Here is a 25,363-nt window from a genome sequence, read left to right as displayed (position 1 = left end):
TTACACTCTGCACTAGTGTGAATAACAGAAGATGCATGGGGTGGAAAATCAATCCCACCATGCCTTTTATAGCCAATGCAAGTAAGCCATCCTTACCTAGTAGTGCATTTGTATTTTCAGGTTTTCTTACTTTAACTACAGTATCATGTTTCTTTTTCTCACTTACACCTCTCCATACCCACAAGCTCTCTGTGGTACAAAGAGTATCTTTGTAGCTCTGTAAGACCCAGGATTCCTGAATCCCCTTTGTGGGTGTGTGACCTTTGCCAAGTCACTTCACCTCTCTGTGCTTTGCTGTCTCTTTCTATAAAACAGAAATAATTATGCCTTACAAAAACTGGATAAGCACTTCAGGCAAAGAGTGCTGTTTAAGTGCTAAATAGTAGTAGTATACAAGTCTCCTATGCAATCAGAAAGGGTATTTTAATACATAAAGGCAGGGCACTGAGACCTTTAGCTCAGTCTTTGGATGTAAGATCAAGTGAGTGGTCCCAGAATTATTTTGGAAGCTGTTCTTCACAACATAGTCTGCAGTCCACACACAGGAGAACTGCGGGCATGGGGGGGGGGGGGGTTGGGAATTCCATTATTTGTTAAATTATTAGCTCTTTGGGACAGGGATTGTCAGGATGTTTATACAACACCTAGCAAATGGGGCCTTGACCTGGTCAGTCTCTAGGCAAAACCACAATGTGAATGCTTAATAAGATAATTGAACCACACGTACCTCAGTAATAGTAAATGTTGTGATGCATTCAGTTTTAAACTTACTCAGTTTCACTATAAACAATATGCCGGATTGCAATTATTCCATGGAAAGTACTATAGAAGTGCAAATTTTATAACAAATTGTGAAGTACTTCATGAGTGTTTACCTCATAAGAGATAGGGAGTAAGCCCATTTTACAGAGGGTGAATAGCGAGTCACAGATATACGACATAGAGTTGTGATTCCACAATAGACACCTCTCCCACTCTCTAGTGACTCTCTGCTGATTTAACTGAAATCCTAAGGAAAATCTCTGAGTAGGTTCCCTTGTACATTCCTTATAACTTAATAAGACAGTATTGACAAAACTCAATGGTCAGTAGATTTTTGGCTACAGAATAATATGTATAGCAAGAGTGGGAATAGTTTAAACACAACATAGAAAATGTACACTTATTCCTGTGCTATTTAAAAAAAAATTCTCAACATTAAGCTGGAAAAGCATTGAATGGAGCTGGAGAAATTCTGGTGAGGGTAGCTTTAATAAGAGAGACTCAAAGAAGGGGTCGGGGACAGACACACCTCTTTAGTTGACAAATATGAGAAGTGGAAAACCTAAACATCAACATTTATTGTCTGCTGCACTACAGTACTTACTGATTCTAACTTATCTGCTACCAACTGTAGGGCATACAAAATTTCCCAAAGGGTATTTAGGTGTTACTTCCAGTTAAAATTAATGTATGGGTTGGAATTCAGGTGGTTAGATCTTATGCATTGCTATAAATGTAAAAATAATATATTTTCCCAGAAGGTTATGGAATACAGTGAAAGGAAGGTGGCCTGGTGGTTGGACTTCAACGGCCAGTGCTTGGAATGTTGGGATCAGAAGGTTCCATGGCAGTTGGGATTTTGCAGTTGAGTTCAACTGCCTGTGCTTGAATATTAGAATTTGCAATCCCTGTCCTCAGTCTGCAGTGCCAGATTGGATTTGGAAGTGAGGGAAATATCTGGAAGTTTAATGAGGGGATTAATTTGACCCAGTAAGTCTAGAATAAGGAATGTAAAAGAGTGATGTAATGAAGATTTATGGTACATCTACATTTCACAAATCTTACAGCATGCCCCCCCCCAATATAAATAGCAGTGTAGACAGTGAGGAACTACTTAAAGACAGGCCTAAACCTTGTTGGCATATATTCTACATGGGTCTCTACACCCTTAAGCAGTGCCTCCCCCACTATGCTGCTGTGTTTAGCAGTGTAGTGTCCTGCAGGGAAATGCACTGGGGAGGTGGTTGGGGAAAGGCTCCAGAAGCTTCACACTGCCATCTATAGCTATGCACCACAGTAAGTATGTCTACACTGCAAATAAAACTGTGGCTGGGTGATGCCAGCTGGCTCAGGATAAGGGGCTGTTTAATTTTGGAGTAGATGTTTGGACTGGTCTGAAGCCCAGTCTCTAGGACCCAATGAGGTTAGAGGGTCGAGCCTGAACCTCTACACTTCAATTAAACAGCTCCTGAGTCCAGCAAGCCTGAGTCAGCTGGCACAGGCCAGCTATGGGGTTTTAATTGCAGTGTAGGCATACCAAAGTAGACACAGCTTGCTTTTCACTGCAGTGTGTAAGCTCCCCGTAGCCTATATGCTGCTGCCAGGGGTCTGCAGTATAGACACAGCTTGAGGGTGATTTAAGCACCTTGTAGTAAACAACAAAATAAGCCATAAATCAGAGGACAAGGACAACCCACCTGATTCCCCTGCCAAGCTCATCTCTGCAGCTCAGGGCCACCACTTTCACAAGTGGCTGCTGACTGGATGCCCAACCTGAGCCACTTTAAGCCTGACTTTTTTTTCAGAGCTCCCCAAACTCCACTTGAAGATGATGGAGAAGCAGGTGTGCAGCAGCAGCTCTGATCAACATAAAATATCTTGAACCTGACTTTCAAACAAACCAAGGAACTCAAAGTCAACGACACACGGGCACATATTTATAAACTTCCTTGGGCGGGGCTACGGGAAGGGCCAGGCCCCCAGCCCAGGTTACCCTGAGGGGAAGGAGGCCGGGGCCAGGCGCCCAGGCCAGGCTACCCCGAGGGGCGGGGGGAGGGACTACCAGGGGCGCCAGCCCAGGCTATCCTGACTGGAAGGGGGGCAGGGAGGCCCAGGCCCCTCAGTCGGCGCTGACCTAGCCGCGCTGCACGGCCTCTGGGAGTGCGGAGGGAACTGCTCGTATCCACATCGCGCCGCGCCGCGCCGCTCCCCTCCCGCGGGGGGCGGAGCCGCCCGCATCCGGCAGGAAGGGTGAGGAGTCGGGCTTACGCCACGGAGGCGTGTCGGAGCCGCGGCGGGTGTCGGAGCCGGCGCCGGGGGGTGCTAGATGCAGCTGCGGGCCTGTCTCTGCAGCCGGAAGGAGAGGAAGGAAGTAGCAGCAGTAGGAGGCGCCTCGGAACTCGCAGCCGGGCCAGGCGCCCTCTCTTCGCTCCTCTCCTCCCCAGCTCCGGTGCGAGCCTCCCCCGCCGGAGACCATGAGCCTGAACGAGCACTCGATGCAGGCGCTGTCCTGGCGGAAGCTCTACCTGAGCCGGGCCAAGCTGAAAGCCTCCAGCCGCACCTCCGCGTTACTCTCCGGGTTCGCGATGGTGAGCGCTCCCGTCCCTCCCGCCCGCGGGCAGGCACCTCTTCTGGGGGAGCGTGCGGGGAGGGGGGCAGGTTACGGGTAACCCGGGGGACAGCGGTGCACCGTGCCCTGCAGGGCGGCCAGCTGCCTCTTGGCTCTGGTGCCCCCAACCCCAGCCGGGTTTCTATTCCCCTCTGTTCTGTAAGTACCGCCTGTGCCCGCCCTTTGTGTTATCAGGAGCGAAATCTACTAGGATGTGCCGTTTACTTGTTCCTGGACGGCGTGTGGTGTGTCTGCCTCGCTCTCTCTGCAGCCCCGGTCACCATCGCGTTCTCCCCGCATTCCCCAGATAAATCACTGGCTGGGTGTGCGGTCCCCCATTTAAATGGGACGTCTTAGCTCAGGTGCTTCCACCTCAAATGAGTTTGGGAGAATTGAATCCTGAACTGTCAACACCAGCCTGTGGCTCGCTCCCTGGCTGAAGTTAAGTTGGAGGGGGAAGAATTTAGTCTTTGTTCATGAAGCAGGAGATGGGTGGGAGGAGAATTCAAACGGTCTAGGAGGATTTGCATAGCAAATGTTGCGTGTCACCATTTTTTATTTGTGATTTATACACTGGTTTCTTCCATAACTTATTTTCTTCCCTCCTTGGCTTACTAACACTGCCCAAAATGTGTAATTATTTTGCTCCTGGGTTTTATTATCTGCTGGTTGGCTTACTGACTGCTTTGTCTTCCTTGCCATTGATCCAAGAACAAGCACATCTCTGGAGAATATTATTTCCAGGTACAGTAGCGTCTCTCAGAATGGGTTCATTATAACCAGAATATAATCCATATGTTGCAGTGCATTGAAATAATTCAGGACTTCCATTCCACTTCCCAAATTCCACTTCACTGTAAATTTGGGATTCTACATGTCCTAGACTGGGACAACATTGAACATATCTTGTATCTTACAAAAATAAAGCAGTTTTCCATAAACAATTTATCTACAAAATCTTGCATGCATTTTTTTGAAGAAAAATTAGTTATTTACATGCATGCTTTGAACTGGCTTTTTTTTTTAATGCCACCTTGTTCATTTTCACATGCAATGTTAGTATTAATTGTTATATCACAACTCTTCGTTATCAGGGTATGGCCCTGAAATTATATAAACTTCTACTCCTGTTGTTGGCAGTGGCAGTTAAGGGCACAGTGCTGAGTACAGGATCAGGCTCTTGAACAATACATCATCACCAGGGGCGGCTCTAGGGATTTTGCCGCCCCAAGCACAGCAGGCAGACTGCCTCTGGCGGCTTGCCTGCGCAGGGTCCGCTGGTCCCGCGGCTTCGGTGGACCTCCCGCAGGCACGGGACCAGCAGACCCTCTGCAGGCAAGCCACCGGAGGCAGCCTGCCTGCTGCCCTTGCGGCGCCGGCAGAGCGCCCCCTGCGGCTTGCCACCCCAAGCACGCGCTTGGTGTGCTGGGGCCTGGAGCCACCCCTGATCATCACTGTACTTAGGCTGTGTCTGCACAGCTGCAGCCCTTCAGCTACACTGCTGTAGCGTGGACACTTATTACCACAATGGAAAGGGCTTTTCCATTGCTGTGTAGTAAATCCACCCCCTCAAAAGAGCTGGTAGCTAGGTCCTTAGAATAACTCTTCTGGCAACCTAAGATGTCTGTGCCGGGGTTTAGATCAACTAAGCAGTGTAGCTAGGTTGATGTAGGCCTGGTCTACAGCTAAAGCTTAAGGCCCCAATCCTTTGGACTTACACATGTTCTCAACTTCACTATACCACTATTTCAGGACTACTAATGTGCATAAACTTAAGAGCATGTGTAAGTCCTTGGAGGCTTGAAGATCATGTATCTTTAGGTCCAGCTTGTAGGCATCTTCTCTACAATCATGTACAGTAAGTCTCCCATCCTCTAATTTGTTGCATTGATTGCTGTGCCCCATGTAGATTCCTGTTGACTTCAGGGGGGTTCTGAGCTAATGCAAAAGTCTTACTGCACACAGCAAATTGTAGGATCAGAACCTAATGTTGCCTACTTTTTTTTTTAAAGTACCAGAATCTTTTTATTTTTTATATTTTTACTATTTTTACTACACATTTCCTCTGTGTTGTTCTAAATTCATTTGGATTCACTGGATAGTATTAGATTGCTGTCATTCAAGAAGTGGAAAAACTGCTAAATGGCTTTTTAAATCTATTAAATAGCCCTAATACATTCTGCAAGACTCTCAAATAAGAAACACAACTGCATTTGCTTTATCGTATTTCATTATAAAAGAAAACTTCAGTGTAAAAATAGTGCTTCAGTATCCAGTATTTTCACCACTGTTTCATGTAATGCCTAAGGTTGTTATAACTGAAAGAGACTAACGCTTTCTCTATGTTAATTTTCAGCGCATTTGATAGACTTTTGTGCATAATCAATTTTGCTGCTGCTTCACTCAGTTTCCTGATTGTGTGGTCCTTTCACATAGTCACAGGGAATAGAAGAATATTTAAAACACACACACTGTGAGACTCAAGAGCAGGTGTAGTGTCTAGTTTACTTTTTAAATAATAAAAACCTGGACTAGAAGTTAAGTTGACTGTCCCTTTAACTGACAATTTTGCTGGTGATATGGGTTTCCAGTTGTACTCCTGAATCTTATTTTTTAGGAAAACCATGGCTTTTTAAATAGTAAGAAATGATTACGGGTATGGAATGGCTTCCATATGAGGACAGGTTAATAAGACTGGGACTTTTCAGCCTGGAAAAGAGAGGACTAAGGGCAGGGATATGATCTAGGTCTATTTAAAAAAAAAAAAAAAAAAAAGAAGGGGAAAAAAAAGTCTGGTGTGGAGAAAGTAAATAAGGAAGGGTTATTTCCCTTCTCATAACACAAGAACTAGAGGTCACCAAATTAAATTAATAGGCAGCAGGTTTAAAACAAACAAAAGGAAGTATTTTTTCTCACCCAACACACAGTCAACCTGTGGAACTCCTTGCCAGAGGATGTTATGAAGGCCAAGACTATAACTGGGTTCAAAAAAGAACTAGATAAGTTCATGGAGGATAGGTCCATCAATGGACAGGGATGGTGTCCCTAACCTCTGTTTGCCAAAAGCTGGGAATGAGCGACAGGGGATGGATCACTTGATGATTACCTGTTCTGTTCATTCCCTCTGGGGCACCTGGCATTGGCCACTTTCAGAAGACAGAATGCAGAGCTAGAAGGACCTTTGGACTGACCCAGTATGGCTGTTTTTATGTTCTTATGTACAAATCTATATCATCAGTATTTTTTCTCTTCTGAGATGTGTGCCTGCACATGCATGCATTTTATATATGTAATAAAAAATCCTGACCCTCAAAAGTTCTGGGGATGAGCTCCTAGGTAACATGGGAGATTTCTAGGGCCTGCTGGACTCCATTACAAACCATTTTCAACACTGCAAAAGTTGTTTAATTGTGGAGGTTTTCTGTGTATATTTTTAGAAATGTCCTCTTTTATTTTTCTTCAGCACATTGTTTTGAAACAGAATTCTCACTTTCAGTGCCATTTTTTATTAGAATGCGTTCTTGTGGGTTGGAAACATTCAGCTATCCTTAATCAGTGTAGGAACCAGACCTCTAAAATCCTGGCATTTAGAAATGTTGCATTTTCCAACTCTGCTGAGAAAAGGGCAGACCATCTGCCTTTGACACGAGTACTATATTAGATTGTAAACCATGAAATTGCTTTCATTTCAAATAATAACATAACTCAAATTTGATATCAAAACAGAACAAAGGGACTAGTGTAAAACAACCTCCTGACGGTTAAATAAATGTCACTGTCATACTTCAATGGCTAAAAACAGAATGCAACTCTTTAGGGGCATTGGTAGACAGGCATCCATTTGACTGACAGGCAGCTGTGCTCAGAACAGCAGTTAGTTCTCCATTGAGTACCATGCATCAGGCTGGTAGTTAAGCACAATTACACTGCAGTGTGTTCTACTAAACACTCATTCTGATGAGACCAAGTAGTTTATCATGGCAATTTCCTGCATCCATATTTTATTGTAAAAGTGATAGGTGATAATAGAAAGTAAAGCCCTTTTTCTCATTGTCTTCTAGTTTGTATTTTGTTAAAATTAAGGGATTTAATATTGCAGATTAAATCACTTTTTTTAGAGCTGAAAGAAAATCTGTGTGAATTAACACCAATACTACTTGTTTTCTTCATTAGCTCACTAGCACAGTCCTACTTTTATCCATTACATTCACTGCATATAAATTAATACAGCAATTAATTATATGAAATATGGACCACTAAAAGTGACTCTTGGATATAAACAGGTGATAGCCTTAAGTCTCATTCATTCTCTGACAATGACTTCTTTGACAGTGTATGATGTCCTGGAGTTGCAGACTATTGGTTTTAGTTACCATAGTAACTAGTATCACTGGTAACTCGAGGGCAAACTCACTTGTGAATTAGTAGAGTCCAGTTACTCAGTAGTGAGAAATGTTGAATCTGAATAGTCATTGCATTTTAACATTTGGGAAGTTGCCCCTCTCAAAATCTGGGAAGTTGCCACTGGGAATCAACCTTTGACTCCATTGCTTTGCTGCTACAGGGTTTGTTTACATGGTGAGGTAATGCGCCTCTACGAGGGTATGATTTCTAAAGCATACTAAAGTGTTGCATGCTGATAGGTCCATGTGGACCCTGCTGGTGCATTTGAACATAGTGCTGTTTGAAACAGTACAATATTGAAGTGTACTGGGGAACCTTTAGTGCACACCGGCCAGGTCTACATGGACCAAGTAATGCATAACAATTTAGCATGCTTTAGATATCATACCCCTGCAAAGGACATAACCCCACCATGTAAACAAGCTCATAGAGTAGTCCTCTAATTGGGACACCCTAATCTCCCTATTAAGAGAAAAAGCCACTTTAAAAAGAAAGGGAGAGAAATACAAATGCTTCTCACTGCATTTAGTCTTCTAATCCAGAGATCTGCAACCTTCGGCATGCGGCCCATCAGGGTAATCCGCTGGCGGACTGCAAGGCATTTTGTTCACGTTGGCTGTCTGCAGGCATAGCCCCTCGCAGCTCCCAGTGGCCGTGGTTCGCTGTTCCTGGGCTAAAGTGTAGGGGCTAAACTCTGCCTTCATTTACATCCATGCAACCCCACTAGCTCCAGTAAGGTTACACAGGTATAAGTGCAGAGACAACTTGGCCTCCAGCATTAGACTGTTACACCACTAAAGCACTTTTTAACCATGGATCTGTGTTTTTTAAAAAGCAGTTAAGTATAATTGCCTCCACTTTTGGAGTGGAGGGAAATGGGCACAGAGCGGCTAAATGACATGCCCAAGGTTACACAGTGAATCAGTAGGAGGAGTCAAGAATAGAACTTGAGACTTCTGACTCTCGTTTCCATGCCTTATACAATGGACCACACTACTTTGCTAAACACGCCTTAATTCTTTAGTACTAACTGACTGTATGTCCACTATGCTAAATTCATACGTGTGGACAAGTAGCAACTATTAGATTTGCTGATAGTGAATGGCAAACTGGCACCCAGGGATAAATTTTAATAAAACAGCTAGCCTGATTAATTGGAATGTGTTTAATCAAATGCAGTGTGTACTAATGTAAATGTAGTTTGAGGGTCAATTACATATATACAAATGAAAATTTGCAAATGCTCAAGTCAGGTTTCAAATTCCATGTATCTGCAGCGATGGTTGCTAAAAGCCTTTTTTATATATTAACATCATTCTGTGTCGATGTTACCTGTCCTGACCTGCAATGGGTGTACTCATTTGAGAGAAATGTACACTAGGTTCTGATATTTGCAGACTGTAGTTTAGTAACTGCATCACTGCAGTAGGCCTAAGGATTTAGCTAGTCTAGCATCCTATGTCACACAGTGCCCAGTATCAGTCTGATGATTTGGGGAACCTATTTACAATTTATGAATTCTGGTTGATATGAAGTTATAAAAAATGCTGTATCATGAATGCTTGTCTGTCTGTATCCACCATTGCATCCAGGTGCCATGGTGTATCATCAGAACTCAGAAACCATCTATTCAGGGTGAAGCATCTTGGGACAATGGGTTTCTCTTCCCTTGTCTGAAGCAGTGGAGAGAATGGAAATTCTCCAAGCAGGACAAAGATGAAGGCAACAGAGCAGGGGGATATAAAAGGCCTTACTGGGGGAAGGCACAGAGAGACTCATAGATAGGAAGGGGATGGATCAGACAAGATCCGAGGAGGCAAGCTGGGGGCACAGAGACTCCATGTTTCAGAACCCAAGCCATGCACTGCAAACAGAAGGAGCTCAGCTGGCACCAGGCAATGCTAATCTCAGCCTAAAGAGTGCCCTGCAGTGATGAGGAAACTGAGGCAGGGACATGAATACAGAGCTTATTATTTTTATGGAGCTCTGTATTTCTTGTGCTATTAAACAGAGCAGTGGTGGTTCAGAATCGTGTGCAAAGTCTGTCTGTATGTCAAGCAATTACATCTATCACATGCCCCCCTTGAAGAGGTAAACCAGAATGCTCTCATCTTGTGGAGTTCTGAATGAGGGTGTTTTTAGGCTATGGTGGTGAGTCTAATGGGCTAGCACTGGTTCCAGGGATGGGGCTGCATGGTCTGAACTCTGTTGTGAGTACCAGATTAAAAATCTGCACCCTGAGAATGTGCCCAGAGGCCCTAAAATAGGGACAGTGCCTGGGCTCTTTTCAGATGTCGGAGTCTTAAAACACAGGCTTCAGCTGCTGGGTCACCTCACAATGGTCTGGTGTGTGGCTAAGAGGGGACACTCGACTGGATCTGTGACATACAGATATTTAAAAGGAAGTCTTTGGAGCTTGGAGACTTGCAGTTGGGGGCAGCATTCTGATTTGCAGAGCCAACAAACAAGCAAAGCCCCATATTGCTGGAAGTGGTGAGGTGGCATATTCAGCAGCAGGGATGCTAGAAGCAGTATATCTTTTAATACCAACATTCCAACAGTTGTATCAATGGGATTTTTTAAAGTAAAATTCTCTAGTTTAAAAAGGGCTTTAGGGACTGAATTTTAAGCTAGTCTGTGTCTGTTCTGCCACATTCTGCTGTTACTATGATACAACAATGGAAAGGAACATTAACTAGTATTTTGTGCATTTGATTTGTGAGAACTAAGTCAAGACAGCTGATATCTGTGCATCAGTTTCTCACTTGTAAAATGCCATAATAGCTACTTCACAGGGTATTGTGAGGATTATTTTTTCTAAAGTGCTTTGAGATCCTTGAGTTAAAGGCATATTATAAGTGTAAGTAGTATTCTGGTCAAGGCTGCCAAGGGGTTGGTGTTATGAATCAACTTAGATTGGTATGAGCTTGGATGTGACACTACTTAAAATTGAAGGCCCCTCAGATGAGAAAGGATTACTAAATCTGATTAGACAAAATTAAATATAAGCTTTCGTGGGTGAATACCCACTTCGTCAGATGCATGTAGTGGAAATTTCCAGAGGCAGGTATACCTTATACCTGCCTCTGGAAATTTCCACTACATGCATCTGACGAAGTGGGTATTCACCCACGAAAGCTTATGCTCCAATATGTCTGTAAGTCTATAAGGTGCCACAGGACTCTTTGTCGCTTTTTACCGATCCAGACTAACACAGATACCCCTCTGATACTTAAAAATTAAATATATATTTTTACTTTTAGTCACTTAGCAACGTGTGGTTGGTTAACTGGATGTAGGAGAGTTTTGCACACCTACCTGGCTACTAGAGCCAAAACTAAGAGCTAAGTATCGCTGTAGGAGGGATGCTTGAGCCAGAGATAAATAGGTAAGAAGGATAATGGTACTGGTATACCTAGGAATTGTAATGTGCCACATGGTTTATACGTATATCAGCCACTTAGTTCAATTTTTTTTAAAGAACTGTGTAATCTCTCTGCATTGTTTCTAATTTCCTCTTAAAAATCCTGAGAATTTTCACTGTTCACTTTCTTCATCTTTGTCAAATATGTTACCATATACTGTGTTTCCAATGTAACAGGTCATCCTAGCTCAGCTTTTTATTGTGGATGCTGGAGAGTGTTACTGCTACATAGTAACTGTCAACATTGCATTTTGTTGTTGTTTCAAAACGAAGAAGGCTGTTCATTAAAGACACAGGTTAAAAGTATGTAAATATTAAAAACAATCTGATGCTGGTGTTACTATTCTTTAGTATATTTAAACTGAAAGAACTTTAATTTGACTCTTCCTTCACTTATGTGGTTTGTTTAAGTCTTACATTTCACTCTGCTTGGACAATAAAAATAGGCTGATCAAATATCACGTCTTAAATTGTTTCGCTGTCAGGTGATCATGCACTAGTATAATGTGGTGGTTTTGGGGTTGCACATACTATGGGAGAATTTGTTAAATCCAAACAGTTGTTGAAATAAAAAACAACGTGAACATCTATTAATAGGTTCTGTAAAGCTACCTTAGCCTAAATTGTGAATTTAAATTATTGTAACAGGAAGATTTATGTGGTTCTTTGTCCAGTAGGGAATGTCCTTCAGTATAATTTCATTGACCTTCTTAAATGGATCCAGTTTTACAAACTGTGGCTGTATTGTCATATAGGTAACTAGTATACAAGCTTCCAAATACAGAGCACTGCAAGAGAAACATCCACTCTTGCCTCTGAAGTGTGGCAAATATATCTTTCTGAATACTCCATCAGAGTTTTTGTTTATAACTCTGACATCACCCAATAAAGGTGTATTATCAGAATGCTCTAAGTACCTGTATTGCAGTTGTGCCCTATCGGGATCATGGCCCCCTGCTATAGGCGCTGCACGAACACACAGGAAGGCATCATCCATGTCCCATAAAGATTACAAGCTAATTCTAAAGCCTTTCTTTACACTAAGCTCTTATTAAAGAAATAACTGTTAGTTTTAAGTATACTTCTCTAATTTTATTAATAAAATAATCCTCAACTGCTGTATTTCAGTGAGTTGTAGTAATATACTGTGCACTTAATTCTGCATTAAGAGGGCAGAACACAACCCTCGGGAATATCCCTCATATAAAATGGCTCTTCTGCTGGCATAGGGTTGGCAGAGCAACCCTGTGTTGCCCTTTTGCATAGTCTTGGCCTAGGGACATAATGGGCTGAGGAACGGGAGGTGGATGGAGTGCTCTCTGTTTCAGCTATTCTGGACCATATAACGGTGTCTAGATGGCCATGCAAGATGGCCGTAATTTAGAACAGGCCCAGAATTTGGATGTTGCAAAGGGTGGTGTTTAGCCATTGTTGGGGTGGGGATGCAACACACACACTCATGCTGTATCTCATGCAAAGGCAAGAAACAACCTGGTCCTCCCTTGCACAGTTTATCTACGGAACAAAATTGATTAATTTATGCTCCCTTTTCAAGATGTATCTAATCTGATTATTGTTGTTGTGTTTATCTTTGTGGCCAAGACTACCAAACAAAATGGGGTTTAATAATCCCTGTGTATTAGTTCGCTACTGATAGTGCTACTATCAAGTATTAAAGATTTCTGCTATCCTCAAACTTCATGTAGTAATAAACCTCTTGAAGACAGGATTCTAGGCTAGATGAGTAAATGATCTATTTCAGTGTATTGTTTCTTGTGTTTTAAACTATTTAGTAATGGATTCAGGGGACTCTGACCGGTTATCCTTTCAATTTCTAATGAACATGCTTATGTCCCTTGGCTTCCCTGTACTGTCAGGAGGCTTTGTATGAGCTCCTTACAATAACTCTTACTGAATGGTAGATACCAGTCAGGAAGACTGGCTCAATCTTTTTTTTTTTTTTTTTAAATCATCATTTTTTCTATTTAAATGTTTATCTCCATGAGAATGAACAGCACAGTCATGAAGACTGATGTAGGTAGAATCAGTACAGCTGTCCTTGAACATGAAAACTGGTGGTGGGGGGGGAATCTTATATACAATATTTTTGTAAACTTTTTTGTTTGTTTTTGCAGCCCTAGATGTGAAATAGCTGGGTGCTGAAAGTTGGAATGGAAATTTGTAACGATATTAGGTGTTCCAACACTAACTGGAGCAATTCTTAAGTCTCTCTTCCAGAGGTTTTAGGATTCAATTGTATCTGAGATCCTAAGTTCCTAAATCCCTTTTGAAAATTATAGTCTCCTAAATCAGTTAGCAGCAAAGAATCCTGTGGCACCTTATAGACTAACAGACGTTTTGCAGCATGAGCTTTCGTGGGTGAATACCCACTTCTTCAGATGCAAGAATCAGTTAGGCATTGTAGTGCTGAATGCAACAACACTTAAATATGTGCACCTTAATCTACTTCTTGATTGAAGATGTATAAATAGGCAGAAAGAGATCACAAAGAACAGTGGAAGAAGACCAGGAAGGGAGGGGATATGAGAGCAGTCTTATTTGTTGCATTGCACTTGCCTTGACAATTCTACATTCAGATTTATTAATGTGGCGATTAGTGCTTCAAGTAATACCCCACTTAGAGGCTGACATTAGATTTGTAGGAGGGACTTTCCATATTACAAGAAATTAATAATGTTACTAGCATCATGGGGTGGGAGAGATGTGAGAACTTGATCTTAATACCCTAATCTAGTGTTTCCCAAACTATTGAAAGCTGCAGAGTTTAAATATAGGAACTCTAGTAATGAGTCATTTAGTTTAATAGCTCCATTGGCTCCTTTCCCCTTCTGCCCCATCACTCTTGGTTGAATCATAGATGGGAAGGCTAGCGACAGCAATGGTTATGTGAGATCTAGTCTGGGCCAGTGGAATTGTGTAGCACTTGGAAATCAGATTCTGCACCCATGACATCACTTCACCATAACTGCTTCTTGCTTTATGGGATCCACTGTAAACTTGAGGAGTGCAAGTCCAACTCTTTCTGGAGAAGTGGCTGAGTGTAGGTGATAGCAACCATAGGAGAAGTTGGGTGGGTGAAGAACACAGCAAGGCTCTTGATTTTTTGCAGCCAGCCATCTGATGTGGTCTTGGGTGGTGGTGCAGCTGCAAGCTGTCTCTGTGCTCTATGCAGACCGCACCTGTCATGTTAAACTCAAGGAAACAGTCTCTTAATTGCACTTTAATGCTAGTATTTGATGTTAACCGTAGGAGAGAGAACACAAGTGGCCATGTGTTACTATGTCATACCACAGCATAAACTCCTGGCTACCAAAAATAGGAGTCCCTCTTTTTGGGGGTGGGGAGAAGGGATCCTTTATAAATAATGCAGATACACTTGAGTTAGCAGGGGGGTTTCTTTCTTTTCCGCTTTCTATAGAAAGTGGGGACCAGTAATTGTGAACAGGATCCAAATCTATGACTCAGTCAAAACCCTCTGGAAATAATATTTACTGCTCTCTTTTTAATATACATCACAGCAAAAATCTGGTTCTCTTCCCCAGACCCCTTGTTGAAGCCTTTCTGCTGTACCCGGATGCTCTTAACTGAACCCCACAGGCAGGGAAGTACTGGCAGTAGAGTTCACTCACTTGAACCTTTGCCTCCTGTACCTAGAACTGATTTCTTTATTTTTCCCAAAGAGAGTTTACTTTTTTTAAATCTAAGGGGGTGTCTCTGACTAGCAATAGGACCCCCTCACTCCCAGTGAATGGCTTTTATATGGTGTGTGCACAAGGCTTCAGTTTGTCCATTAGTATGCTTCTTTCTCACTCTGTCCAATCTATGCTCCATTTTATTCTTTCTCTCACAGGATTTTTTCTCTTTATTCAAGCCTTTCCTCAAGCATACATCCAAAAACATTAGTCAGACTTCAGACCCCCACGATATTTGGATTCAAAATTAGTGAAAACAAGTCCATCCCTAATAGTAAGAATGTTAGTTTACAGTCCTTTGTCCTGTAAAACATGAGAACGGTGATGAAACTTGAAGCACAACACTCATTCATATGCTGCTACTCTTGTGAAACTGACAAAATGGCATGCCAGGAAAGTTACTTCTCCCAAACTGCTGTAGACACATCACATAAGCAAGCTTCCTTCGCAGTTGTCCAAGTGACTGATCACTGCTCCTTATAAACTTCAGGGTTTTTTTATTTTATTTATTTTGTTGCTGGTGGGAATGGGTTCATTAGTGCATCACTGTTTCCCCCTTGCCAATTGGTGGTGGTGATATTGTCAGATGCACAAATAATGTAATTTCTGTCCAATAGCACTTAACAGTATGCAGTATTTGTAGCAGAAGCTGCTAGTTAGGCCACACTGTACCAAACTGTGTGGTAATGTATAATGCAGCATGGTCCACAAGGAAATTGCTTGGAATCATTCAAAGCTGTTAAACTGTAACTAGGGTGAGAATACAACTTCTTCTAGAGGGGAAAGTTGTTTAGTGTGTTACAGTTTTGCTAGCAGTCAAGATTAGCCAAGACAGAAACATGGTTTTGCCTCCCTTCTTGTGTGAAATCATGAAGTATTCAACTGGGGATTTTCAAAAGAGCTGAAGGTAAAGTTCCCAAATCTCACTGAATTTTAATAAGATTTGGGTGCCTAACACTTCAGACTCTTGACAAATCCCAACCCCAAACTCCAACCATGTGGAACTCATTTAATTTTGTCTATGGGCTGTATTTCCATTGACTTCATTGGGCTTTGGTCAAGCCCTAAATGCACATTAGGAAAAGCATCTTCAAAAATTCATTTTGAAATGGGCTTGAAGCATCTATTTACTTTTCAAAGTGAGTAAAAGGGAAAGGGGGGGGAGGGAAGTGTTCTCTTGCTTCCTGCTTGTCAGCATGTGATGCTTATATCTAGCTTTACCACATTGCTTAAACATGTAACGTCACCAAGTATGCTTCCTTTTTGCTTAACAATACCTCTAGCCAAATCAACATGCATCAACATTATGTTCTCTTCCTTTCTTCTCAATCTCATGAGGTCCTTTCTGTTTCTGAAGCCATGGAGAGTCTCTCTAGTCTTACTCCATTCTGTTTCCGATGTTGCCCATTCCCTTCCCAAATTACCCTCTCTAAGTTCCATCCGCCCTTCTGTTTAGGGGAAAGATTGGACAAACCCTCCTTTTCCCCCTTTTTGGAGGCCATCTACTGATGATCCTTACTCAGGAATAGTTTGCTCTTGACTGAGCTAAGGCTCTCAGCTCCAGGGCAGAGCACACAGTTCCCTTTTTGGAGCACTCCTAGCCCATGAAGTATTTGGTGGGTATCAGGGGAGCAGCCATTTTGTGTGTGGGGGGGCTATTGCTTTTAACTAGACCTTGCATGCTCACGGGGTGGGGCTGTTACCCTTCAAGCAATGCTGAATTTGGTTTTTCAGGTCTTCATCTCTTGAACAAAATTGGATCCTTTCAGCTTTAGTAATCTTCCACACTGGCAAATGGTATCTGCCCACAGCCCCTTTCAAAGGGAACAGAGTTCTCCCTGACAGCTCTCCTGTTACTCATCTTGGCTCCAAGTTAATTTTTTCCTATTCCAGTACCTGAAATAGTCTGTATCTACCCAGTTGGTTCCAGGCCTGAGGGAAAAGTCAGGAACTGATAACAGGAATCACGGCACTATGTGGTTGGTTCATTCATTGGTCTCTACTAAGAGAGCCAAAAATGGGGCTAATTAGTGCTACACATAGTGGTGGCCTTTGCAAGGTGACTACCTTGCTATCAATTAAATGTATTTAATCCAAAAAGCTGACACCTGGGACTGTTTTTAAAAATGTATTGACACTAGCAGTAATTCCTCTATTAAAAAGAACAGTCCCAAGTTTGCTCACAGTAATCACATGGCTCACTTACTATGAGCTAGAGGAAGCTACACCCTTCCTGCTCCTGCACTGGATTCTGACTGACCTCTTGTGATAACTGCCTGTCTCCGCAACAAAATTTATGATATTAAGCAACCATGTTATAAAAGCAACCCAACCAGTTTAAAAACTGAAACTTTGCTTGGGTGGATGGAATGAAGGTTTAACCTGTAATCTGATTTAAACAAGGCATATCCTGGTTCTTTGACATGGTTAGTAGCATCCAGTTTGGTGCTAGCCACTTTGGCAAAAACCAAACAGTTTTATAACATGATCATCCAACACAGTATGAGCTTTGTGAACTGTCTATAAATCTAATGCCCCTCTTTTCTGCAGCTTTTTTATTGCCACCATTTGTGATGAGCCAGGGACAAAGTTAAAGGACTGTTTGAATGTTGTTTCAGCTAAACCAGTTTCTTACAAGGTTTTGTTTTGCTGTTGAATATGGGAAATGCCAAACTGGAAACAGTGTCTGAGCACTTCATCTTAAACATGGTTCCCCAACTCTCTTTGCAGCCCAGGATAAACTTACCTAAATCAAAAAGAGGAAGTGCATTTGTTTTGCATCCCTCCTATTTGATATTAAGGCAGCTCTGTGTGGTGTGCTCATGTGAGCACCCTAAATAGTTCTAGAGGGAGCAGTCAGATGCCCAAGAACAGAGGGCTTGTTGGAATTCCAAATATTCCTGCCTCCTTCTGAAATAAGTGTTTTTAATCAGCATCTCATGGAAACTGACTAGCTGATGCATGAGACTTACTTTAGGCTAGAAGGGCGAATTAAATACTTGATTCTTAAACTGTTATTTTTTTAAAAGGCTTGGAGTCTTTATCGTCTTATCCATTTGATGAAGCTTACTTGGAGTCTGTTTTGGTCATGTTAATCTTCCTTTAAGTATTAGCATGGAATATCTGAGCTGTCTTTAAATCATGGAATATTCTTGAGGCTAAAATAGAGTTGACAGCTAAGCTGTCAAATTTCAAGACAAGCACCAGTAAAGTAATGGAGAAAGGATAAATTAATGTGCATGAAAATGAAACTCCTCACTGCTTAGAGAATATAAATGCTGTAGGTAGAATACATCTACTTTGCTGCTGAACATGCTTAGTATCCCCCAGCATTCCATTACATTCATTGGGACAGAAAAAGAGTGCACCAGCAGTGAAGAAGAGGCATGCGTGTGTGTGTGTGTGTTAGACTGACTCCTGTCTAACCTGGTCCAGTTAAAGCTTTTTGCCTGTTCCCTAGATCTGAGCTCCACAAATAACCAGTTATAACTTGTGCTCTGATGTTTGAAACAGTTGCTCTAGATGAAAGCTTCATAGTCTGGGATAAAATAAATATTGTGTATGTGGCCAGTGATGGTATGTCTTGAGGCATTTCCTTCCACACATTTGTGTCTCAAATGTGAAACTTCTCACAGTTGAGAAACCACATTTTAAAAACTTTTATAACCTAGTAGTAAACTAAATCATAAGGTCTGTACATTTATCCTTTCAAGAGTATATTGTAACATGTGAAACTAACTATTGATCACATCAGATCAGCCACACCTAGGACGATTAAAGCTTTCAGTGAAGAAAAAAAATTGGTAACAGGCCTTGAATGCATGTTGTACCTGTTTGTGTAAAAACATAAGTTGGCAAATGCATCCAGTGATCCTTTCCAGTTGATGTATGTCCTTCGACATCTCAATACTAATATAATGAACAGGAAATCTAATTAGACTTAGTTTGATACAGCTAAGGGAAAGTGACAAATTGTCTGCTGCTGCTACTTATGGCTGCATTTTTTTTCCATTTCTAATTCTTTTTGTTTGCATTGCTTGGTGTGTTCATAGTACTCTACAATTTTGAAGGCTTTTTTATTCTGTGAACAAGACTGATGCACTTAATTTATACAGTACTCAATACATTTTTTTTTTTGTCTAAATCACTGATGGGACATAATGAGACAATATTTGGATTGAGCTGGTGGTAGACACTAGTTCCAGTTATTTCAGTGACTTTTAATACGAGAGAACTAGTATCTCAGAATGTATTAATTTAGCCCTGATGATTAAATACATGTATGTACACTCATAAGTTCACTATTCATTTGTTTCTGATTTAAACACATGCTGACAAATTAATCAAGCCATCTGATAAAGGAGACCAAATGTTGCTTGCTGAAATGTTCTTGTATTTCTGCTTTACTCAAAAGCAACTGCTCTGTCTCAGAGCCAAATTTATCAGGATAATGTATTTGTTTTTCAAGAGAAATGCCAAGATTAAAGTTTCTAAGCAACTGTAAATGCCCATAAGAATCTTCTGAAAGAGTTGCTTTTAAAATTTCTTCTCTTGCTAGGGGCATTTCTGCATTGGATAAAGGAATAGTTTAGATGGCCTAGCAGGGATGATAAATCTAATAGAAGACTTCACTTGATGGCCATATCATATGACTGGAAACGTCTCAATTTACATTTAAAGGAATATTGAGCTATTTCTGCCTTATGTGGCAGAGGCAGGGGAGAACTTTGTTAGGCTTGGAGGTGAAATCCTGGCCCCAGTGAAGGAAATGGCAAAACTTCCATTGAATTTATTGGGGTCAGGATTTCACCCCATATCCTTGCCCACTCCTTAGTGTCACTTCAATGATGATGCAGCTTTAAAGCATTCTGTCCTAACAGAGGAATGCTAGATTGGTGTAAGGCTGACATTGTCCTATGCCTGGCCCAGCTGGTGTAGGGGATATTCTGGAGTGGGAGCGAGAAGGGAAAAATTGGGGTGCACCCTGGCAATCCTGGCTAGTAAGACAGACCCTTATATAGGTGATGATAACCCTCCTCAAGTTAGAGCATCCCTGAGTGCTTCCGCCCCCAGTAGTTTGGTTGTGCCTTAGGCATACTCCAAAATCAGGGGAAATAAAGGTGGCATAAAACTACATAGGTCCCCCTTCTCCAGGTTTGCCAAGTGCTGCTCTAGTGCACCTGAGAGACTAGCTCCAAATCTTCACTCAAGGAGTTTCCTACAAGTCATACAGCCAGAGTGCGGTTCTTCCTGCCCACCTACAGATTTGGAAGGGAGTTCCACCCCTTAAACCTGTGGATGTTCTGAAATCTGTTTTCGACCTTGGGACATCATTGCAAGACCGGGTCATCCACATGGAGGCCTCTAGGCATGGGTTCATTGGCTTTGCAGTTCCCATGGTTCCTGCTGGGAGTTGTTCCACTATAACATTTGGGAATGGAGGAGTGCAGCTATGCATGGTGACCACATGCTAGTTCATACAGCTTTACTAATATGCTTGGACCTGAGAGGAGAGGACCTAGTCCTCGACTCTCCCATGTAGGTGGGGAGTGGCTTTCTAGATGTCTGGGGACCAGAGTGTAGTAGAGATACTGACTTTCCTTCCAGCCTTCCCAACCCTCTTCGCTATTCTCATTTGGATATCCTTAGCATAGTGAAGAAGCCCTTTATGCTTTGGGCCCTAAGTATCTTAGGGCACATCTACGCTGCAATAAAAGATCTGTGATGTGGCCTTGGCTGGCCCAGGTCAGCGGACTCAGACTTGCAGAGTTCAGGTAGCAAGGCCAAAAATTGCGGTGTAGATGTTTGGGCTTAAGCTGGACCCCAGCCTCTGAAACCCCAGAATGAGCTTCGGCGCAAGTCCAAACACCTGCAGTGCAGTTTTTAGCCCCCAGCCCAACCCCCGTAAGCCCAAGTCAGCAGAAAGCCACAGGGTTTTTTACTGCAGTGTGGACAAACCCTTTATCCTTAGAGCCTGCATCACTCCTGCAGTTGAGATCAGGAGGAGATAGATAAACTGACAATCACTAATTTTGTATGGCTGGGGAACAAGACACTCTCAGTGAAGTATTCCTACTCTTTTTTTTTTTTTTTTTTTTTTTTTAAGAATGTGTTTCACTTACCTTGTGGCCAAACAGAGCCTCACTATGTTGATCCTCAAAGCCTGGCTGCCTTATGGAAATTAACTTGGAATTGGTAGGGCAGTTATTTTATTGGCATTAACTTGTGTGTTGTCTTTACTGACAATGCATCTTACAATAGGTGTATTTTAGAAATGGATTAAGTGAAATGTGGCCCCATTGGCTACCTGAAGCCCAGAGTGTAGGATTGGTTAAAATGTTTCAATTATAGCCTAAGGTGATGAGAAATTTAAACTGGTTTTTGGTTTGGATTCAAGGCAGGGTGGTGGATTAAAACTCAGTAGTTGTTTGTTTTTTCATGGCAAGCAGGAAACCTCAATTTAAATATCTATTTTAATCTTGTTTTGCATTGGTGTCTTTTTGTTTTCCTAAAGAAAGATTGATTCTCATTGGTTGCTATTAATGCTTATTTGCAATTAAATATAGTCTCTAGATTGCTCTTGGTATTTCTTGCTAACCAGGAAGATATGCTATATCTGTTTTCACAATTTAAACAATTATATAGCTTAACACTTATTCAGAGCCTTATTTTTTACATTGTTTTGTTGTAAAATAATTGACATGTTTCTTGTTTCCTTTATTAAATTTTTACTTGTGACAAGCTGCACGGATGGAAATTGGAATTCAATGAAAAATGTCTGTGCATTTTTTAAATTTTACTTAAATACATTACATACAGTAAATGTGCTGGATGTATACATTTATTTTTTCGTATCAAAACAGTATTGCATGTAAAACAACTGATTAGAGGAAATATCGGTAGCCAACAAATTGAACTGATTGTTTCTGGTCACCATGTCCTTCAGTATTTTTAGAAGTAGTAGATCTGATCCTCCTATTTTTGTTCATGAATTTGAAGAGGAAAAGAAGCTTTTTTGCTTTTTAAACTCCCAATTGGTTTCTCAACTTTGAATGAACTAGTTATTGAAATGAAATGAAGAGAATATTCTCTGCACCAGGAGAAGAGGCTACTGCTGTCAAAAGCTGCTTTAGCACTTCAACAAACTCTAGTTCCAGGTGCTTAGCCAGTGACTTCCACCAGTTCAGTGGTTTAACTTTTATTATTAAAACTTCGGCAGCAAACATGTACTATCTGAATATTTTCTTATTCCGTTCAAATTATTTTAATAGATTTAAAATAAATGTAGGCTTTAATGTGAATTTCATAATTTCAAATTTATTTTAGTTTTTAAAAAATCCAGTTTTGAATTTGTTTTAAATTGGATGTTTATCCACTCTCTGATTAGGACTTCCCTGCAGTGTTTGGAGCCCAAACTTTGCAGCATAGTGCTACTGCATGACAATCAGTAAGTGACGTTGCCAAGTCTGTTTTCATTGTCCAGACGTAGTGAGAATTAAATTATATCATTAAAATATTGATCTAAAATGGAAATGTTTAAACCTGCTAATGTTAAACCTGTTATTTGTAAATGATGTTTTAAAATATACAGTTCAGTATTAAATCTTTATTCTTCCTTTCCAGGTGGCTATGGTGGAGGTTCAGCTAGAAACCAATTATCCCTACCCTCCAGGTCTCTTGATAGCATTCAGTGCCTGTACTACTGTGCTTGTTGCTGTTCACCTCTTTGCTCTCATGATAAGTACCTGCATTCTTCCAAATATAGAGGCTGTTAGTAATGTGCACAATCTCAACTCTGTAAAGGAGTCTCCGCATGAGCGTATGCATCGACACATTGAGCTCGCCTGGGCATTTTCCACTGTCATTGGGACTTTGCTCTTCCTTGCAGAGGTAGTGCTGCTGTGTTGGGTGAAATTTCTTCCACAAGGGACGCCTCGTAGTAATCAAGTCTGTGACAATTCTACTACCACCTCAGGAGCAGGAACAGCAGCAGCCATTGCCTCAACATCTATTATGGTTCCTTTTGGATTGATTTTCATTGTGTTTGCAGTCCACTTCTATAGGTCACTGGTGAGCCACAAAACAGACAGGCAATTTCAAGAATTGAATGAACTTTCTGAGTTTGCACGACTCCAGGATCAGCTGGACCACAGAGGCGACACCTTGCCTCCTCCTGGCAGCCATTTTGTATAAAACTGTATTTTGTTTAAAAATCCATTTTTTGTTTCTGCCTTGCTATGTTGACTCCTCCCTGCATGAACTAGCTGGACTGTTGATTGATTTTAAAGAGAGATTTATAAGTACTCTGCTAATTTCTTACAGTAAAAAAATACCATGACATCTTAGACATCTGACGAGACTGATGTTGGGGTATGGCTGCACTGAGCGTGCATTTCTCATCCTTCCTCTTATCATCTGGATTGTTTCTTTTTAATGTTGAATGGTGAATATATCAGTGCATAAGAGGAGCTGAATGTTAGTATATTCCCACCCCTACCATATACCTTGGTATATGTTAGGTGTGGGAGGGAAGCCTTAGTTCTCTCTCTTTGATGTTGGTGTTGGCTAGAAAGTATTGCTGGTCCAATACATGTTGCATGGCACAATACAAATTACTTGGGACATGTAGTAATTAGCATTTGGTTTCAGTGCTAGTGCTGTGATCTGTAAAAGTCTGATGAAAGGTAAAATTGAGAGCTTTTCCACCTTCCCTTTTCCCACTAGCTCCCCCAATCATGTTTTTCTGCCAAGTAATTATTACTTTACTAATTTCTATAGGGCCTTTTGCCATGGCAGCTATAAATTCTTACTCTCCAGATACCCATGACAGTCCTATTGCGATGTGGTCTGATCTGCATCTGTAGGACCGAGGCCCTAACTTTACTCTTCTTTTGGGAAGAAAATACAGAGAAAAGCAATACCTGCTTTAATCGTCATGGGAGCAGATATGTTATCATAAGTGATAAAATTGCCTGTTTTCATTGAGGAAACATTTTGAAAAGAAAAAATAGATGGAGAAACTACCACTAGAGGGTTTTTTTCCCCTTGCTTGAAAACTTGCCATTCAGGGCTTTTCTCTAGCAATAACATACACTGGTAGAGACTTAACCACAGTAGAACTACTGCTATGGTTCCAAACCAAAGTGGCAAATATTTTATACTTTTAATATATTAAATATATTTTTGAATAAATTCTCAGATACAAATGATAAAAGGCGCTTTGTGTGTGTGGGAATTCCAAGTAATTAGCTGTACTTTGATCTTCTTTGGTAGAAAAATCTTCTGCTTGCTCAAATACTGCATTTAAGATTTTAAGATCTTAATTACACGTGATTTTTGCTTCCAAAATGTTGTGGAAGACCACTTATTGCTATATAGACTTATTTATGAAAACAAATTATTTTTATTTTAAGAAGTAGTATTGCTTCTTAATTGTAATACATGTGCATCTTCTGTTGAATGAAGCTGCTGTTTTAGCCTCAAGCTATTCTGTCACATTCTAACTTCTTCCTCAAGCAAAAACTTACACTTGACAAGGATTATAGGATTTGGCTTCAACTCTTTCAGAATTTGTGAGACTCTAGATACATTAAAAAATGAATTGTGGCTTTTGGACAGTGATTCTCCTGCCTTCACTGATGGATGGAAATGGGTGGGTTAGTTGGTGAAAAATCTCTTTGAACCCAGAAATTACCCGTTTCTGATATGTTCAGCTCCCACGGAACAGAACTGTTTGTTCCTGCAATGCTAAAGGGATTAAATTAGTAAAAACTTTACTAAACAGTATTCTGAAATGGTCATGAAAATTTACCAGGCTGAGCACAAAACCCAGTTGCCCGTCCTTTACTGAGTTGACAATGATAAATCTAGTGATACCTTCCTTACTCTGGGAAAGTAGACTTTTAGAAAGCTGTGGTAAAGTAAGCATACTGGAGCAAATATCTTAAAGGGACACTATCAAGTTTAAATAAAATTACTTTCTGAAAGCTTTGTACCTTACAACTTATTTATAACTTTTAAAAATTACTATAGATGAAAGAGGATAGAAAATAAATAAATACACCCCCCTTCTCCCGGGGTGTGTGTAGAAGAGGGTCACTTTCATTGTTTCTTCTGGATAGGTCACTTCCCCCTATTCTACGAGTCTTTCACAAAGCAACAGCAGAGGAAAACTTTTAAAAATAGAAAATGTGGGTTTGTAAAAGTACAAGGGAAACAGGGCACTTTATTAATGTGTTTTTAAGCTGTTTGGATTCCTTTTAAATTAGAGCTATTACTATTCATTTTTCTGGCCATAACTGCACTCTAAGCCTTTAGGCACAGTTCATGTACGTATTTTCCCCGTTCTTCAGCTGGGGAAATGGACACAAAAGATGTGCCTTGTGCAAGATCACATATTAACCGCATGGCAGAGGCACAAATAAAGACCAGAACTCGTGATGTCAAGTCTGT

The 25,363-nt window shown here is 41.2% G+C and overlaps 1 protein-coding gene across 11 annotated transcripts in view; it reads left to right on the top strand.

Moving 5' to 3' along the window:
- The first annotated feature begins 1,649 nt into the window (after nucleotides 1-1,649).
- Nucleotides 1,650-25,363, top strand: part of ORAI1 (ORAI calcium release-activated calcium modulator 1) — a 38,681-nt gene continuing 14,967 nt past the window's right edge. The window contains exons 1-3 of one of the 11 annotated variants that reach the window (XR_006573867.1): nucleotides 1,679-1,752; nucleotides 22,299-22,358; nucleotides 22,535-23,430. Coding sequence is in view for 2 of the 11 variants with exons in the window: in XM_044989691.1 (XP_044845626.1) it covers nucleotides 3,237-3,350; nucleotides 22,535-22,801 (381 nt within the window). In the remaining 9 variants the exon portion in view is untranslated. Of the gene's footprint in view, nucleotides 1,753-2,983; nucleotides 3,351-3,504; nucleotides 4,115-10,511; nucleotides 10,635-11,375; nucleotides 11,502-22,298; nucleotides 22,359-22,534; nucleotides 23,431-25,363 lie in introns of those variants that run through there. The other 10 variants (XR_006573865.1, XR_006573869.1, XR_006573868.1 and 7 more) reach the window with 10 other exon arrangements.

This window comes from Mauremys mutica, chromosome 16, assembly GCF_020497125.1.
Source record: "Mauremys mutica isolate MM-2020 ecotype Southern chromosome 16, ASM2049712v1, whole genome shotgun sequence".
Lineage (NCBI taxonomy): Eukaryota > Metazoa > Chordata > Testudines > Geoemydidae > Mauremys > Mauremys mutica.
Note: the sequence above shows the minus strand (reverse complement) of the source record. Positions and strands in the feature narration are given on the sequence as shown.